The 20,652-nt window shown below is 28.9% G+C and overlaps 1 protein-coding gene across 13 annotated transcripts in view; it reads right to left on the reverse strand.

Annotated features, from left to right (window-relative positions):
* Positions 1 to 5,218: 5,218 nt before the first annotated feature.
* NAP1L1 (nucleosome assembly protein 1 like 1) overlaps positions 5,219 to 20,652 on the reverse strand; it is a 37,507-nt gene continuing 22,073 nt past the window's right edge. For 4 of the 13 annotated variants that reach the window (XM_074270806.1, XM_074270805.1, XM_074270803.1 and 1 more), the window contains 14 exons: positions 18,389 to 18,432; positions 16,994 to 17,079; positions 16,030 to 16,132; positions 14,915 to 15,056; positions 14,564 to 14,644; positions 14,097 to 14,225; positions 13,567 to 13,638; positions 13,127 to 13,266; positions 12,349 to 12,494; positions 12,223 to 12,242; positions 9,371 to 9,493; positions 8,491 to 8,523; positions 7,940 to 7,990; positions 5,219 to 6,375 (listed from right to left, as the gene is read on the reverse strand). In XM_074270806.1, coding sequence (XP_074126907.1) covers positions 6,340 to 6,375; positions 7,940 to 7,990; positions 8,491 to 8,523; positions 9,371 to 9,493; positions 12,223 to 12,242; positions 12,349 to 12,494; positions 13,127 to 13,266; positions 13,567 to 13,638; positions 14,097 to 14,225; positions 14,564 to 14,644; positions 14,915 to 15,056; positions 16,030 to 16,132; positions 16,994 to 17,079; positions 18,389 to 18,405 — 1,179 coding nt within the window. In that variant the 5' untranslated portion in view covers positions 18,406 to 18,432 and the 3' untranslated portion in view covers positions 5,219 to 6,339. Of the gene's footprint in view, positions 6,376 to 7,939; positions 8,257 to 8,490; positions 8,524 to 9,370; positions 9,494 to 12,222; positions 12,243 to 12,321; positions 12,495 to 13,126; positions 13,267 to 13,566; positions 13,639 to 14,096; positions 14,226 to 14,563; positions 14,645 to 14,914; positions 15,057 to 16,029; positions 16,133 to 16,993; positions 17,080 to 18,388; positions 18,433 to 20,652 lie in introns of all 13 variants that reach the window. The other 9 variants (XR_012482631.1, XR_012482629.1, XR_012482632.1 and 6 more) reach the window with 6 other exon arrangements.

Genomic DNA, 20,652 nt, shown 5'->3' on the forward strand with positions numbered 1-20,652 from the left:
CTTTTCAACAATGGAAAAAGTCATTTGGAAGATACAAGAAACTACACACAAATTATTACCAAATATTACCAAAAATTATTTGTAGTAACCTGTTTCCTATGCTCATTAAGTTAAAACTATAAATATAAATAAATACAATCAAAATGCATGAGGGCTTTTCTGAATACAAAAAGGCACATTTTTTCTGCCTCACTTCCTAGCCACAAGAAATTTTATTAGGAAAGTAATAAGATCTTAGATATCTAGATCTTAGATAATAAGCTCTTAGTTAGCTAGAGTCTAGAAATTATTAAAAATAATCAAAATAATTATCAAATTAATCAAAATAATAATTAAAAATTTTTTAAATCTAAAATTATCATTATTAACATTAAATAATCAAATAATATAATTATATATTATTTATTATATATATAATAATTAAATAATAATCATTATCATTAAAATGCATGTAAAAGGAAGGACTACTTACTTTTGTGAATATTTCTCAATGTCATGGATCCATATTAGCAAACATAAAATCTTTTTTATGCACAAAATATTAGCATATTAGCAAATGTAAAATCTTTTTTATGCACAAAATATCTAACATTAAACCTGAACTAGTTAACTTAATGTTAATTTAAGATCTCCTGTCCTAGAGGAAAGTAAATAGGAGATGGATTAGATCCATTTTTCTATTTTAAGGTAAAGGAAAGGAGAAATAAAACTCTTCATTGTTTTCTCTCACAACAGAATTTTTATGACATGTTTCACACATGTGGTTTCAGGCTGGGGTGGGGATAAAATCTGCAACTTTTTAAATTTAAAAATGCCAATTGGGGAAACTTTTAAACAGTTCCAACTCTCCAAAGACGATCCTAGCAGTTTTACAAGTATAAAACTCCACTCTCTCTAACTGCAAGGTCTTATCCCTGTAAGGTTTCTTAGAAATTAACTGAACTGTATTTTTAAAATTTTTCTGATTATAGTCAATACCCTTTTTGCCTTGGGCCATAAAGTCCTTTGAAATGAAGACTCAGGAGTTTTAAATGGATTAACGAGCAGTGCTGATGATATTATCGCCCTTCCTTTTCCTCCTCCCCCTTCTCCCTAGGCCCAAGAAGGTGAGGCAGACGGAAGAGGAATTGGAAAATTCCCCAAAGGCTGACTTAAAATCCAACCTGAGCTTTGCACATAAAAAGAACTAAACAATGGAAGAAGCAATCGATAAATTCCTTAAAACAACAATACACAAGGTAAACCAACAAAACGCTAAGTAAGAATTTCTACACCAAGTGGTTTGTTTATTTCCTTCCTTAGTTTCAGCCACTGGTTTGAACTTTTCCTGTTCTATCTGTAGTAACCTAGCTTTTTCTTCTTTCTCTATCTCCATCTGTAGTTTAACCTGCAATTCCAGCAACTCTTGCTGTGGCAAAAAACATAAAAAAATCTTCAATAATGCTTAAAAAAAAAATCTTAAAAAAAAATTTTTTTAATGCCCTTAAATTTAAATGCTGTTAAATCAATTTTAAATAATCTGATGGCTGACACCTTGGGTGTGAAGACTAGAAGACTGGATGGATAAAGCTACAATTACATATTGTATATACATATACATATAATATTACATATTACATATTATCTGCTTGCAGAACAGATAAAATTCCCAAGATTGTCAACTGAAGACAATCATGCTGCCTCAATAAGAAAACATGAGCAATGTGATTTTAAAGGGAGCAGCTAGGGCCACAGAAACTTTACCTAAAAATTTTTCAGTGCAATTGTCTTCTTTTGAGTTTGTGTTGCCTGTCATCCTAGTAAATCTCTATCTGCCCAGTTTTCTGGCACCTGTGAAAAAGCTGTCAACTTAATGAATAATGAGCACAGGGCATGAAATAAAGACTTAAAAAAAACTGCTTCTGTCTACACGACCATGAACAAGTACCTAAGACTGCTTTCTTGTCCATAAAATGACGATGTTAATAACTGTAAGGTTGTTGGGAGGTTTAAAGGAGACGATGAATAGAAAGGGTGTTCCAAACCTCCCAGCCATATCTCCAAATTTACGTATTTTCTTTGAAGGCTTAGAGGTTTAGAAACAGTAGAATATTCTATTTAAACCTAGAAAAAGATTCCAAAGATTTGATCAATCCAACAATGTGCATTAATTATTATTAAAATCAATAAACATTAGACACAGACAATAGAAGTTAACATCAAAATGTTAAACAAACTTGTCAACATTTGGATTGTCAATCTTTAAAGATAAAACTTGGTGATAAAAGCTAGGTGGCGCAGTGCACCAGGACCTGAGTGCAAATTTGGTCTCAAGACACTTAACACTTCCTAGCTGTGTGACCCTGGGCAAGTCACTTAATCCCAGCCTCAGGGGAAAAAAAAAAAAAAAAAAACACGATAAAACTTGAATTGTTTTTCAGCAATCTCTTTAAAATTCCAGTATTGTAAATCCTGGGTAAGAAAGATTCTTGCCCTCACTTTAGGTTTATATATATATATATATATATATATATATATATATATATATCAACCTAGGCTTATATATATTATATGCATAATATTAATTATATTATCATATAATTATATATCATATCATATAAATATATATATATCATAAAATAAATATATATATTATATGTTATATATAATATATACATTATATATTATATATAAATTAAACATTAAATTAAATATATAATTAAATAATATTATATATAAATATATAATATATATATCATATAAATATAATTATATATAATATATATAATTATAGCAATATTATTGTTGTTAATTATATAATATAAACATTTATATATATACATATATTATAATTATATATAATATAGAAATGTATGTATATTGGATATAATATACATTTATACATATATTATATGTATATTTATATAAATAATAATATTGTTGTATTATAATAATAATTTTATATACATATATAAATGGCAACTTAATCTACTCATGTAGGGAAAAAAATACAGGGATTCAACTACTAAACAAAAAAGGCCGGGAAAAAGTCTAATCTGCTAAAATTTCAACTTTTTTTAATTTTTTAAGATAAGGGAAATATATATACTATTACAAATATATATATTTGTAATATATATATTTTATTACAAATATATTAAGAAAAGGGAAAATAATGACAATTCCAGTTGTTTTCCCAAGGGCAAATTTTAATAATCTGTATTTTTAAATATCTTACAATAAACGAAATTGCCAGTATGCTATGATTTCTTTCATAAAATCTATCATGCAAAAAAATTAAATAAATTACTGATTGGGTGCTTAGCACATAAGAAAAATTCTAGCAAGACTTAATCAGTAAAACAGATGATTTTTAATATCCAATTGGTTTCCTTTTTCTGAAATTAACAAAGGGCAAAGTCCTCTAAAATTATTACAAGAATGTAATCCTACAAAATAACAAAGACAACTTCACAAAGAATGCTAAATTTTAAAATATGAACTTGAAAAACAAATCCTGATACCAAAGATTTTTTTTTTAATTATCAATTTATTTTTACCCCTCTGCATTTTACTAATTATATTAGGGATGGAAATGTCACAGCCAGTCACAGCTCAAGTTCTACTTATGAATGGGAGTAGTCAATGGTAATCAATGGGAAGATCAAGAAGAGCACCAAGTTTATACTCTCCTATACACTGGAAGTTGTTATCTTTAGTGACTTTGCTATTCTTAGTTTACTAAGTTTTACTTAGTTTACTATTTACTTATTTAGTTTACTATTCTTAGTATAATGAAAACATTTCTACCAAAGAATAGAATCCCTTTACAAGGAAACTTTTTCAAGGCTAAAAAGCAAACAAGACAGGTAGAATCCCATTTTAGCAAAAAAAATTTAGCTCTGTTAAATCTGTTTTCATGCTATAGAAATGCATAGCTGTGTTAACCTGTATATTAATTTTGTTCATTACGAAATCCACATAGCAAACATTGCCAACTTAACTTCATAAGTTAATGTGAAATCAATTAGATTCTCTTATGTATAAAAAATACAAATATCAGCAATAAGCATGCAAAATGTTATTTTGGTTGTTCAGTTCTTAAAAGAATAAAAGTGAACTGTGTTTTCCTGGCTCTAAGAAGCTGGGCCAGTGAGGATTATAAAATATGATTATAATTAAATTAAAAATAAATCAAATTAAGACAAATCACACACTAACAGAAATCTCAGGACAATACATAATGAACTATGGCAGTTCACAAATCAATTTAGAAGCTCTAACATTTTGTAGGCCTTCCTAGTTTAAGTAAATAAGAAGCCAGGAAACTATTTCCACCACATCCCTTTCTCAATATAGAAAACAAATATAGAAAATATAGAAAAAAAGTGTCAAAATTTATTAATTATCTTTGAATACATTCAAATATAATTTCAGCAGAAGGATATTATTTACCCTCACATGTCCCAGTGAATTTAGGAATGTTTCCTTTAGAACACCTCCATTATTTGGTCACTACGCAAATGTGGCATATAACTAAAAGTAAATAACCATTTTTAGCAGTTTCTTTTTAGAAACAGCAATTATAACTATAAAACAGCAATTATAATTTTCTTTAAAGTTCACTCAAATGGGATTCTACCTGTTTGGGGAAGAAAAAAAAAAAAAAAGGCAGGAAGAAATGTGATCAAAAGAGGAAAAAAAGCGAGATCAAATTTATCACTAAAATTGACCTGACAGTAAAAACAAATAAGAGATTTAAATTAAAGATCATTTCATACAGTATTTGTGTTCAGTTAAGGATTTCCAGAAGTTATAATTAAAATGTTCTGAACTGAAAAATAGATGGCATGATGCAAACAAAGTGTTTTCTGCATATTACCCCCCAAGTCATGCTGAGAGAAGTTATAACATTTCTAAGAATGACTTATTTTAAATTCTTGGCCTTCTCCTTTTTTGAAATTCACAAGATCAACTTCACTATCAAGCTTTAAATAACACTCCCCCCCCCAAAAAAAAAAAATTTAACAGTAATTAGCCTGAGGTATTTTAGAATGGCTCTTTCTCAACTTTCTTGAAGTTCATTCTTGGAAAAAGAATGAATTAATGACATTAAATCCAGAATCCTCAGATGCTTTCATACAGTCCAGAGGAGCCACAAAGACCTGCCACAAGTTTTCCAGTCTGAAAATTACAACCCTAGTTCAAACAAAATGAACTAAATAACACATACACAATAAAGTTTAAAATGTCTGACCTTTTAATGACCAAGAACAATTTTTATATAATGTAACTTCAGCCTCAACACTTGTGAGGTAGGTAAGTAAACAATACTACCCATTTAAATATAGGTATGAGTAAATATACTCACATTAAGCAATGAGAATTGGGATAGACACTCCCTGGTTTCAACTGGTTCTTCATTCACACACATTGTTAAATCTAAGACTGCTTTTTAAAGTCTAGTCCCTTCTGTCAAATAATGTCCATTAGTTAAAACTGTAAAACTTCCAAACTTGTCAAATTAAGACCTCCATGAGGACTAACATTCTACTTGGCGATTTATCTTGAAATCTTTATCTTTATCTTGAAACAAAAGAATTTGTAATATAAGTGGTATAAGTGATCACTTTCAATGAGCGTATACCACAATACCAAAGGAAAGATGTTTGAATGGACACAAGTAGAAGAGGACACTAACTTCTGAAAATACTAGGTTTTATTCACACCCCAGTGGTAAACAATAACCTTAATAGAATGACTGAGTTTCTTTGTAAATCACTATATCACATTAAAATACAAAAGTCCATAAACAAGCAGACAGTTAACATTAGATGTGGTCTTACTGGAAATTCTTAACCGTATACTAGTCTCTTCTCAAATCAAATTTCAAAATGCTTTGTCTCCTAGTTAGTACAAGTCACTGCATTTCTCTAACAAAGTAATGAAGGCACAGCTAGTGCAAGCAGACTTAAACCCATTCTTAAACCCACTGGGCTGAAAAAATACTTTGGTTGGTTCTTCAGAAGATTTCTTTTTTCCAATATTGGTCTCAACAGTTTGGATAATTTTCGCAGCTGTAGTCTAATAGCTACATGACAAAAGACTTCATAAGAACCAAACTATGTAGCAATGGACATGCGTTAGGGGATTCACTGCATTCTATTAAATGCTAGGTAGAATGAACCTATAGAGTTTGAACTGGTTCTTAAACGTTCATTTTTTCTTTTTTTTCCTTTTTTAACAAAAATTGTTTACTTGATTCTACCAAGAAAATACAAAACATAAGGCTGTAAATAACTACTAGTTGTGTTTAGGCTGGGACAGTGCAGTAATCCTCAAGGCCACAGCACACACTGCTCACTGCTGCTTGCACTCGGCTGGGTTTGGATCTTTCTGTGAAAGAAGACAGAAAACAGCAATCAATGTCATTTTCAGAAGTTCTTTGTAGTTCCCAGGTAGTTCTTCCAATTCAAGGTTGAAAAAGTACAATTCAAAAAAAAAAAAAAAAAAAAAAAAGTGATTTAGGACTTAACAGGCAGTCCTAATTCACCCAAACCTTAGGTTATCACTTTGCTCACTGAATTCAAAATTTTATTTTTTTTTATTTTATTTATTGGAAGATTGAAAGGAGAAATTTTTTTTAATTTTGCCATAATTTCAATAACAGATTAAAAAAAACAAAAATGAAGTAAGTTGCAAGGGCAAATAAGATTAATAAGGTTGATTCTGGAGAAGTTTATTATTTGTAATTATTACTTATTATTATATTGTAATGTATAATTTTAATATATAACATAAAATATTTTTATATATAATAAAATATTTTAATATATAATATAAAATTATATATTATATAATTTAATATTAATATTTAGTATTTAATATTAATATTTAGTATATATTATTATGTAACCATCATATATTATATATTTACATATGCATATGTATAACATAATATATATGTATATATGCATATGCATATGTATAACATTATATATGTATAGTATATATGTAATATATATGTATGTATATATGTAATATATTATAATATATATGTATGTATATATGTAATATATGTAAAATTAAATAATATCTTGTGTTTCATCTTCAATTATGAATCAATTTTTTTAAGGACAGTTTAAGGATATGAAAATAATGACGGGGGGAGGAATACATATATATTTATTTATATTTAAATATAAATTAATTATCAATTTGATACATTATACACATTATATATATATATTATTATTGGCATTATTACATGCCCTATATAACTATTATATTATTATATTATATTATAAACCTATAAAATTGATCCCCTGATCTGTATATCCAGAATACAGAAAACTGTATATCCAGATCCGCATCTGTATCTCAAATGTATCTCAAAGAGACATGTGCAAAAAACTGCCCATTAATTAGTTGGCTGAATAAGTTATGGTGTATGAATGCCTGTTCCCTGTAATGACTGTTCCCTAAGAAATTTTCATTTCAGAAAGATCTGGAGAGATTGATGCTAAGTGAAGTGAACAATAAAATAATAATAATAAAAATAATAATAAGAGACAATAAAATGTGATGATCAACTGTGATGGACTTGGCTCTTTTCAACAATTATTGTTCAGGGTACTGAATTTGTCAGAAAGTACTATGGGGACTGAATGTGGATCACAATACCTTTTTTGTTGTTTGCCTCTGATTTTGATCTGATTTTTTCTTGTACAGGTGTGAATGTGAAAATACATTTTTGCACATGTTTGAACAAGTTTATGCAAGAGTGAATGCTAAAAATCTAGACGGAACTTTTTACAAGAAATATCCCAGAAAGTTGTAGTTTTATACTCAGTATCATGGTTATCTTTAAAAATCTCATCGTCTTTGATATCAGAAAAGTATTAAAATGAAAAATATCAAAAGTGATACATTTTTGAAAAGTATTATTTCCTTCTCTCACCTTCGGATCATATTCTGGATCATTTTCCTCATCAGCTTCTTCTTCCCCTTCCTATATTAAAGTTCAAAATGCATCCATGAAGTAGGTACAGTAGAAGAAATTTCATAATGTAGGTATCTAAATTATAGTATAGGTCAACAAGTTTTCATCATTACAAGACTTTGATGAAATATGCAATTTAATCTGAAAGCTTCTAATATGAAAATTTCCCAACACAACTCGAGACACATCCAGTCTGCTTTTATTGAAAAGATTTACTGCAGCCAACGTTGAAAAAATTTACTGCAGCTTTTGACTTCTTCAAAGAGCTGATAACCCTGCAGCAGAACAAAATTTTTAAATAAAACATTGTTGCTGATAGTTTTGCAGCTTATCTACTATATACATATACACAGTATACTTTTACCTGTAGAATTATAGCATATATTTTAAGATACATTCCTTTTTTTGCTAAAGTTAAATGTTATACCAAAAACCTTAATGCTAATTTGTTATATATTTAACAAAACACTATTTATAACAATTTAGCTGTCTCATCTTGTAAATATTACCTCATCATCAGCCTCTTCACCTTCTTCATCATACTAAAAAGAAAAAAAAAAAATTTAATATGGCAAAATAAAAACTACTACCAAAGCATTAAAATGAACCTCCCAGCCATCTAATTCAAAATTCTATCTCTTATAGCATACTAGCATTTCTAGTTCTAACACTAAGAAAATCAACATCCCTATTCACTGTAGAATAATAAACTGATCAAAAAAACAATGAAGATAGGATCTTCTACATATGGACAATATGTATATATAATTTTCATTATATAATAATGAACACAGATAGGATCTACATACATAGGATCTACATGAGCTTCATGAGAAAACTAATTCAGAAAATCAGCTTTCAACAGCATGACTGACATTCAAAATATTGTTAATGTGTTAAAAAAACATCTAAAATCCAAACCTAATGATTTATCATGCCACTTGTGTTAATGTCATGATGTAATCATCATTTAAGAGACCTAACAAACATTATCTTTGTCCATTCCAGAATGGTTTTCTGGATTGGCTTAAGGATAAGACATCCCAGGAGAACTTCAGGGAAGCTGGAGGAGATTCAGAACCAGAATTCAGGAAGAAGAGGATTCAAGATTCTACCTTCGTGCTGACTGGAGGCTTTGGATTCAGAGGAAGCTAGAAACTGAAGCTGGCTGGAGAGATTCTGACAGGAAAAGATTTAAGACTTTGAAGGACACAACACAGAACTGAAAGGAAGGCTGCCTCCCAAAAAGCTAACGGAAGTTACAAGAACTCTGCTCTTGTCAATGAGGTAAGGAAATTCCATAAATATACTAGGTCACTTTGTGATGACAATCTTCTATTTAATTTAAGGATCTTGCTCTCTAAAGGCAATACTCTTACAATCACTTACATCATCATCATCATCTTCAATAGCTTCTCCTGTGAAGTATAATACTGATCTTGGGACTATACGCTCACGTAAAAAGTGACCAATTTCGAAGTCTGCTGCCAGGATAGCTTCTGCATCATCATCCTGTACAAGATGACAGCATTTTACAAGCAAAATGACTAATTCATTAATTCATCTATATATATATATATATATATATATATATATATATATATATATATATATATATATATATATATATATATATATATATATATAATTCATCATTATACAATTGGGATTGCGGTCATATAATGTTTATATATTGATAATATATATATCTTTTCCTAGCTTATTTTTTCAACCAAACCAAAACCAAACACAGCCAAAAATGACACATTTCTAATTCAATAATCTGAACCAATGCTTTTAGCTTTTATGATAATGAACAATAAAAACTATTTTTGTTTTCAAGAAATCACAAAAATAATATGCTCACATTTTATGTCAAATGTAGACACTATATTCTGTTCTTCAGAGATCTCTTGGATTTAAGAGAAAGAATGAGAGTAAAAAAATCTCAAGATAACCTTGAGATAACCTTCCTGGGATTTTAGAATTAGCTTATATGCATGAATTATGAATTTTATATACAATTTTACTGAAAAAAGTATGGGGGAGATAAGTATGAGAGAATTGAGCAAGTTATATTAGATAACAGTTAAGATTTAACTAACTAACTAAGATTTATTTGACAGTTTAAATAAAAATAAGAAACCAAAAAATGTCAGGGTAGCTCAAGAGTTATAAAAGAATGTATAAAAGAAAAGTATGTAACTTTATATATAAAGTATATACTTTACATATATTATATATGTAAAATATATATTATCTGCCTGTTTCATCTTCAATTATGAATCAAATTTTTTAAAGGACAGTTTAAGGTATGAAAATAATGAAAGATTTGGGGGGCAGGGAGAAAAAATATATATATATTTATAATTATAACATTATTTATAACTATTTATATATTATACTATTATATATATTATACATATATAATTATTTATATATTATTATAAATATTTGTATTATATTTATAATTTATAACTATAAACATAACATAACATATTATACATTCATATATTATACATACATATTATATGTTTACATTATTAAATATAAAATAGCTATTAATTAATCAATAATTAAGTTAATTTGGTACATCATATTAACATAATATGATAAATATTATGACATAATGTCATAATGACACAACAATTATATATGGTTTGTTTATAATTTATAACTTATAGTATAATTTATATATCATAAGTTATGAATTATAAATAAATAAATGTAATTAAATATATAAATTATGAATATAAATAAAATATTGCTGTGATAAATATATAAATTATATTATATTTAAATTATTTTAAAATTTTAAATTTTAAAAATATTAAAAACTTGTTATATATTTTTTATATATGCATAACACACACACACACACACACACACACACACACACTTTTAACCTGCTAGGGTTAAACCAAGAAGTTTAAGAAGCCACTTAACATGAAGTTATCATGTTATCATGATCATGACTGATTACAGGAAAGTACCCTTAAAAAAAGTCCTGGTGGATATGGTTTTCAAAACCATAAGCTCAAAACTACTTTAAGCTCAAAAAAAATTAAAATTCTTATCTTCTAATTGGAAAAAAAACTTACCATAAAGAAAACAAGGCAAAAACATTATTTCAGAATCAAATGTTAACCCCACTTCCTTCATTATTGAACGTTTTAAATATTAATAAGCATTCTAAATAAGAATGCTAAAGCAATGAACAGATATTGTAAAGAAATGCAACTGCTATGAATAGAATATTTTATCAGACAGGAAAACACACAAAATTAATGCTATCAACATTATATTATACATATATAAAAAATATATTATATATAAATATATATTATAAAAATATATATATAATATATAATATAATATATTTAATTAAATATATATTTTATATGTTATATGTAAATATAACATATATATAAATATAATAAATATATATATAAATATATATAAATATAAAAAATATATCATGATATAATATTGAGTATATATATTGTTATATCATAACATTAATGATAATATATTGATAATTATATATTAAATTAACATAATTTTATTATAATAATATATTTTTATATTATATATATTATATTATATAAATAATATAATTTTATATATTAAAGATAATATATAATGATAATTATGTAATAATATGATATATTGTTACATAATTATATTATTAAATATTAAAACATGTAATATTGAAAATTATTAAATGAACAAACATGCAATTTTATATGCTGTCATGACTAAACATAATTATCTAAACATAAATAGTAGTTATATTAAACTATCAACAAAAAGGCATTCTGTTCATAAAACACTTCAAAATCTTTCTACTAAACCCATCATCTTATTAAAATAATCAACAAATCAACAAAATAAGGCACAACTTTCTCTTGTTTAAACTTGTTTAAACAACTTTTGTCAGGATCCAGCAGGGGTCACCATAGCATCCAAGAATAACTACTGACTTCCAGAACTGATATGGTCTACAGAAGCACTTTGAGAACCAAGCATAAGCAACTTCTGCAGGAGTAAATGCAATCATTAACAGGAAAATATTATTCTATCCAAGGAAGTGACCCTTGCAACATAGCATAAAAGCATTCTCATTTCACTGAAAAAATTAATACATCTCAGACAACATGGATATAAAAATATAAAAACTGGTACAAAGCCTTTCAATCGCTACATTTTAAAAAATTACTAAAGAAACCAACTGGACTCACCAAGTCTCCACTCTCAGGAACTACAGATAAATGAGAAGAGGGAAAGAAAAATAAAAAAATTATTACTATTATATTGAATACCACTACCCAATCATCCACCCAATATCAAACTGAGAAACTGTTTACCTTCAGGAGGAGAAAAGAAATTGAAGAAAGAATCATTGGAAACTGTTTTTGTCACAGTTCGAACAGTTCCACGTCCCTTGTGTTTTTGTTTCTTCTTAATAGTTTTCAAAGTGACATTTTTCCCTTTTTTCCAATCTACCTGACACCTTTGAAAAATAAGTTTTGATTATAATTACAATACTAATTTTAAAAAATCTTCAAAAATATAAACTAAACATAAATATGCTATGAATTTTATGTGAGCAACATGGCATTTGCTTAAGTCCACAAAATGTTTCTTCTAAGAGCAGGTACTTTTTAAAAAATAAAAACAAATTGTAATACTTGAAATCAAAATTTGATTGATTCATTTAACAATTGTAATTTATCTAATGTTTGGAAGAACTGTACATACACCAACCAACTGCTGATGGGAACACAAAGATAAGAAAATTCTTGCCCTCAGGGAATTTACAAATTGTACTGGGGAAAAACATGTATGCAGATGTAGATACAAAATAATTTGGGCAAAAGGAGTAGGGAGATTTTAAAAAGGCCTCATGTAGAAAATCTGGGCAAAAGCATATAGGACTATACAAATATGAAGGAAATATACAAATATACTATGTTACTATTAAGATGTTGACAGAATAAAGAATTGTTCCTACTCCCAAAATTTTCATTCTAGAAAATCTATGTCACAATATTAGAAACAGCTCCGATTCAATTATAGACATAGAACAAGATATTCCTTTATAAATTGTATATTTATAAATCATAAATTGTAAAACAATCTCACCCTGTGCAACTCATAATTTCTGGTCCATCAAAGGAGAAGGGATCAGAATCATCTGGCTCTGACCGCATACGATATGTCTTGGTTAACATCTCATTTGTGAAATATTCATTAGGTTCAAAGTGAAATTCTAATGTAAAACTCTAAAGACAGTTGAAGACATTAAGATATAATTTGTTAAAATTTCTTGTTTCCACTCCAATAAATAAATACTTATTTGACAGTGCATTAATAAGCAATGCCAACCCAAAGTCCTCCTAAGTGAACATAATTGTATTTTGCTTGAAATTTTAAAAATGGTCAAATACTAGGTGCTAGGTTTGCTAAATTTTCAGAAGAACTTTTCATACATCCTGACTCTTGCTTTTAATTATATATTCCCCACCCTCCAATCTCATTTAACAGTCATGCTTCAAATTTCAAATTAGTGTTAAATTGTTTACCATAGGTTGGCCAGCATCTGAGAACTTCACTTTAATATCTTTCAAGTGCTTCAGAATAGGTTCATCATGTTCCTTCAAGTAAAATTAAAAAAAAATTTCAAAATGGGCATTTCACCCTTTTCAAGGCAACTCTTTATCAATTCTTTTTATTATTTTCATAATGCTTAACCAGTGAAATTATAAGTGTAAGAACCTCAGACCAAGAGAGAACTGTTAAAGAAAACCACAATGCGGATACTTTGAAAATCTACTATTGCTGAAAGAAAAAAAAAAAAAAAAGGATATGAGAATTCTTACTAAAACAGTGGCTTACATGTCATGATGTTCAGAAGAGATATCACATTGAACACTGAAATGTTATGTGAAAACAAATCAGTCATAACGAACTTTTCCTAAACTGTTAAATTATACATAAACAAAACCAATTTTACATTGAGTTAAACACAAAATGTCTATTTAAATGTGATAAATAGTAGTAGGCAGGAAAAGATCTGAACATTCATGCAATTTTCACAATGGATTTCATTTACCTGAACCATATCACTGAGCAAATCAACATTTTTAAAAACAGTCAGCCAAAATTCAGGAATTCCTTTAGGATCTTCTTTTTCTTCATCTTTTTTCTCCTCTTCAAGCTTAGCCTTCTCTTTCATTTCCTCCTTGAAAAAATAAAAGTGTTAATTTACTTATTCTGGATCACTTTTACTTTCAGGTTTTTCGTTTTTGTCCCAACCACCAAAAAAATATAACATGTACAGTGATAGTTTTGTACTGTACCATTTCTGTCTCACTACCTATCATGTCATATTAAATTATTATTTTATGAAATCATGTCATATTAATTCAGTCAATTAAACACGGAGCAAAGTAGCTTTTAGCCATCAAATATAGTAAAATCTAAATGGATCAAAAACAAAACTTCCTAAAATCCCTATTTCATTTTGTTTAAATTACCTTAATGATTAAAAGTTGTACAATTATAACAAAAAGTACTCACTGAAATCTCTTCATCATCATCTGGTTTCCATTCACATTCTTCCTCTGTAGGTTCATAAATTGCATTGATGATTTCACTTCTCTGAAAAGATTAAACTTTTTATTAGCTTCTATCTAAAACTACTTGACAAAATCCTCTATTTCTGTCAAGCAAAACCTCCCAAATTAGGGATTCTTCCTTTCTGAACTCACTAAATCAAGATAAACCATTTTACCCTTTTACCAATATTAAATAACCATTTCAACATTAGGTCAAGAAACTAAAACATTTATTCTGTTCACTTTAATTGAAGCCACATTTCTACTTTTTAAAACTAATACACTTTGGGTAAGATATGATAGGGTACATCACCTTATCAAAAAGTGGTTGGTAAAGAACAGCATATTTTCTTTCAAGAGCATGAACTTCCTCATAGAACTTTGCTTCTATCTGTGCACATTTCACCTGAAGGTTTTTGAGAGCATTCACACGTCGCTTAACTACTTTTGGCAAACTGAAATATTTAAAGAGAATTTATCATTATGTGAGTTCCTTTATTTTACTGATAAATCAGACCAAAAAAAATTTAGCAGTTTAGCAATCCATAAGAATCAACTCTTACCCCCCCCCCCAAGGACTCTTATTTACAAGGTTCCTCTAAACAAGATGGAATAATGTTTTGTAATTGATTTAGCTCAACAGAATGCTAAGCAACTGATTTTTCAAAAAAGAAGTTTCAGAGCAACTAAATACAATTTTAAAAAATTATAATTGACTATCATGAATCAGTAATTAAAAGAGGGTTTCCACTAATCAATGTAATTAAAGAATGTTTCTATTTTCTTTCAAAATAGTTACATTTCATAGACACTTTCTAATTTTCACACTGACATATGACTTTAGTGACATTTGGTCAATCATACATGAATTGGGCTTTAAATTTAACAAATTGATATAAGTAAAATTATTAAGTAAACATATAAAAACCAAGTCTTTCCTAGTTCTCCTTTCCATTATCAAGATAAGTTCCCCTTTCAGTTCATAGCTACCCTAACATTCTGTCTCAGAGGAAAGACAAAACATATCACCTCTAATCCCACCCCACAAATGAGACAAAGACAGAGCTATATAGTAACACTCACTGGACTCAGTGGATCTTTCATTTTCACCTCTGCCACAAACTAGTTAGGTGGCCTTCAGAAAAATCATTTAACTTCATTAGCCTCAGTTTGTCTAAAGTGAGGGACTAGATCACTTAAGTCTTTTTCCATCCTTACATTTCTTGATCTCAGATCCTACATACTAAAATCCAAAATAAAGATGGCCAATATTAATGCTAAGTTATTTAAAGTGACAATTTTTAAAATTTCTGACCTTACACTAGAGGTATGAGTAAAAATCAACTTTGTAAGACTACCCTGCTATTTGGAATCCTTAAAGGCACACCTATAGTCTAAAAATTACTTATTATAAAACAGGATCTCTACCTTTCAATGTATCCAGTTGATGTTCCCACTAAACCATCCAATCTTTCTTGAAGAGCTGCAAGAATTTGAGGATTCTGCATCATCTGAACAGTCAACTGACGAGCTAAATTGAAAGAATTTTTGAAAAAATTGTAGTCACATTTCCTACAAATCTGTGGTTTAAGAGATCTAAGCTTAGCAAAAAAAGAAAGAAAGAAAGAAAGAAAGAAAGAAAGAAAGAAAGAAAGAAAGAAAGAAAGAAAGAAAGAAAGAAAGAAAGAAAGAAAGAAAGAAAGAAAGAAAGAAAGAAAGAAAGAAAGAAAGAAAGAAAGAAAGAAAGAAAGAAAGAAAGAAAGAAAGAAAGAAAGAAAAAAAGAAAGAAAGAACAGTAGGTTATAGAAAAGCACAATGGAGAAAAGCTGTCCTAAATCCTGGCAAAGTTACCACATAGTATTACCACATTGTTCTAAACAGCAAAGTGTTGATTTAAAGTTTGAATTTTACTAATAATTGCCTATATGAATTTAGAAATTAAAGCAGCAAAATGTATTCAGAATGTATTCTTATCCTAACTGCAACACATTTGTTTTTAAAAACTCATCTTTACAGGGTAGTAGCTAGGTGGTGCACAGTGAATAGTGCATATAATATTATATATAATATAATAGTGAATAGTGCAGTGAGATCTGAGTTCGAATCTGGCCTTAAAGACACTTAATACTTCCTAGCTGATGTGACCCTGGGCAAATCACTTAATCCCAATTGCCTCAGCAAATATACTCTTTATGGAGGATTTGATTTCTCCTTTAAAGGAAGCTGTAGAGTGGGTGTCAACCTACACTGATAGAGGGAATTCCCCAATTCCTCTTTGTACTCATGAAAATTATACATTCCCAAACAAGACAAAAGAGCAAACATATGCACGCATGAGAAAGCGCATGTGTTACACACATACAGGTATCAGACAACAGACAAAGGCATTTACCTTTGCTATTTGCATCTTCACCAGTTTCTTCTTCTTCCACTTCTTCAACATCTTCCATATCTTGTTGGTCAAGTTCAGTTTCTTTGCTATAATTAACAATTGGAAGATTAACATTTACATGAAGTGAGAAAGAAAAACCTCAACAATTCATTTCCCCTACACTAAATATATTTTTTAAAATGATACACAACTTATAAGATGATCCAAAATTCTGTTTTGTGCCAAACGCAAATTTGTTAGGTTTAAAAAATCATTGGTTGTTGTTTACTATTGTGTAAAAAAAAAAAAAAAAAAAGAAAGAAAGAAAGAAAAGAAAAAGGAAAATAAAGAAAGAAAACTATTTGAAAAAAAGAATTCTGTCTCCCCAATCTTGAGCAAATGCTGAAGGGGAATCTATGAAGGGGGACTGGCCAAGAGGCTATGATACAATTTCTAAACCACGGATAAATTTAACATGGCTATGAACTATTTTTAAATAATATGTTTAATCCATTTACTTTGTAATCCTATGGATTTTATCAGTTTAAAACACTTATAAAAGTAGGGATGGCTAAGGAATTCATGACACACAAAAAGGTTAAGAACTCTTGGTGCAGGGCAACTTTTTTCTAATCACTGTTAAGACTAGTCCATAACATAGAATAAACAAAATATCCTTGAAGTATCTCACCACCTTAAGATATCTCACAACCTTTTTCAATTTTTAAATCAGGAAGATAAAAGGATGAAAAGGAGATGTCTATGTTTACAAGAGATATTAGTAAGTCTCTGCACCATTGAAATTTTAATACTGCCATTGTAGGTATCATAAAAATCAACAGTCCACTCCAGTATTGCGAGATTCTTGAAACCAGGTTTTCAATTTTTTTAATGTCTTGTAGTTTTGACTAAACCCTAAAATAATCTACTCTGGGACATAGATGGAAAACTAGCTGAAGCCAACCAAGTGGTGTGTATAGGGAGAATTTTTTCACCTCTATTGTCTTGGAGAATTCTAATAGAACAACAGCAATCAAATCCCCAAGAAATGGGAAAATAAAGCAATTTTTTGTTTACCACAAGAAGTGGTAAACTATCAGGCTTGATATTTAAAAAAAAAAAAAAAAAAAAATCTCAGGAAAATACCAAATTAATTTAATGAATATTAATTATTCAATTAATTAGTTGATTAGATCAATATTCATTAAGTCCCTACTATCTGCTAAGCTTATTAACTTAGCATCATAAATTAAATTAGCATTATTAACTTAGTACTTACAATAAAAGTCATATACTTACTCAAAACTTAAATGAGCAGATACTAACAATTAGCCATTTTCCCAAAATGGTATTCATACACTACTACTATAATAAAAAGCCAACTTCTTTTATAATACAAAGAACCAAATTACTTACTTGTCAATGTCCGCCATATTGTAAGACTTTTGTATATTTGAGATCTATAGAAATAAATGAAGTGTTAAAAAAGTTCATAACAAATTGTTTCACAAATAGAAAACACAATGGATCTAACTTTATAATAACTCTAGGAAGCTAAAAGCCAACATTTCTTATATCTCAGGCCCATTTTCCACGGCAATTTTCACAAACAGCAATTTCTAGACTTCGGCTAAGATCATTGTTAACAACTTTTTGTGACCTGCAAGTTTATGACTTTCCCTAGTCTGTCAAGAAAAGTTTGTCATCTAGTCAAACCAGGGTAAAAGACAATTAACAGAAAAAAAGTTAAACTGATGTTCCATCATTCTAGCCTAATTCCTAAATTGATAGTTCAATCTCTTCGGGCATATAGGTCCACATGAAAGTAAAATGACAATTAGGATGAAACCAGGGGTGTGGCTATACAATTCTCTGGAGCCTGTTAGGATTTACTTAAAAAAAAAAAAAGGCCCCAAAAGAGAATGGATTTTTATCATTAGGTTCAAAGATATAATAAAGAATTTTAAAATATTGTTCAAAAAGATTTAAACCTATATAAAGAGAAATACTATAATATCAAATTGTTTTTATTGCACAGAATTTTGCTGAAATGAACCCAGTGGCTGGTTATTATGACTACAGTGATAAAAATTTATGTTATAACATAACATAAGCCTACCTTAAAGATTGCATATCTTAACAGAAGGAAATAAAAAAGATGATCTGGGGATTAAGAGCTGGGTTCAAATTACCTTATCAAACATTTTCACAGAAAGTAAAATATTAATATAGATACAAAGGTAAGAAAAATCTTATATACTTAAATTTTAAAGGAATTAATTTGTCAATGACACTGGGTGATTCTGGCTTTTGCCTTAATGCCTGGCAGTTATAGGATGAATAGGTTGGAAGAAAAGCTGAGCCCTGTATATAGTCTACTCCACTATTAGAGAAGATGGGGAACAGAAAAAAAAGATAAGCCAAAAGGAGGTGATACTCCCACATAAAATCTGTAGTAACTAGACTAGATGAAGTGAAAGTCAGCTATGATCAAGATGTTAAAGGGAATCTAGGGAACAAAAACATTGGTCAGAAAGAGTATCTCAGCTTACAAAAAGGTCAATATATGTGGAGTTTAAGGAAGCTATGAGAACTGCCAGCCATGAAGCCTGTTCTTAACTAAGAACCATTTCTAATGCAGAACTTGAAATTTGTCAGCTGCTTAAAACTTAAGTAAAAACTTACCCTTAAATAATCATTATAATAATTCCATATAAAAAGTTTGTTCATTAAAACTGAGAAGTCTAATCTTCTCAGAACATTCAAGAGTCCCTTCTATCACATAGTGATAGGGTTCTTAGCTTTCATTGTAAATCTAAGTTCAAATAACCCTTTTGAAAATAACTCACCACTCAAACCTCACATATGCTATGTTTTATGTTTTAAAATAATGCTATGTAAGTTTCTTGAAGGTTTCCCCAAAGCATGACAGGTTACACAAAGCATTTAAGCATGATTTGGAAAAATGAGGCCATTACAAAATGTAGTGAGGCTGTTACAAAATGTAAAGTCATATTAAATCGAAAATTCTCTAGTGCAAATATTTACTAACATTTTCCTAAGAAAAGAATAATCGGGAATTTTAGAATCTAGGATCAAAGAGACTATATATCCCTGGATTATATATCCCCACTCCAGTTTTCAAACTATGATAGACCAGTTGTGCAAGCATATTACTGAGAATCATCTTGGTGGTAGAGGGTTTTTACCAAAGCCTTCTGGCATTCTACAAGAAATAAAGCAATAAACATTTTAAAAAAATAAAGTCCCAAAAATAATCATTCCTTTTCACCCAATTTTTCTCTTGGGCACAAATTAGTTCAAAGATATAAATATGGAGACCCACATTTTATAATTGTAAAAACTACATATCAACTTAATTTGCACAGACAAAAGAAACAGCAGAACAGAATACTTTACTATGACCATAAACCTGTATGTACAAACAAAGATGTATGTACAAACAAGGAGAATGGAAGGGGCAGTTTAAGGGGAAGGAGGATGGGGGTGGGGCAGAGACACAACTTTATAGCCATTTTGAATTGTGAAATTGTGAGATTGGGGGAAAGAAAACGAGAATGATCCATTTCCAAGCTTGTCAAGTACTCCCAGTATTTGTATAGTACAGTATTTTTATCATTAGTCCTAAGAAGACAAATTATCTCTGCTACCCTACCAAC

The sequence above is a fragment of the Sminthopsis crassicaudata genome, chromosome 5 (assembly GCF_048593235.1).
Source record: "Sminthopsis crassicaudata isolate SCR6 chromosome 5, ASM4859323v1, whole genome shotgun sequence".
NCBI classification, from domain to species: domain Eukaryota; kingdom Metazoa; phylum Chordata; class Mammalia; order Dasyuromorphia; family Dasyuridae; genus Sminthopsis; species Sminthopsis crassicaudata.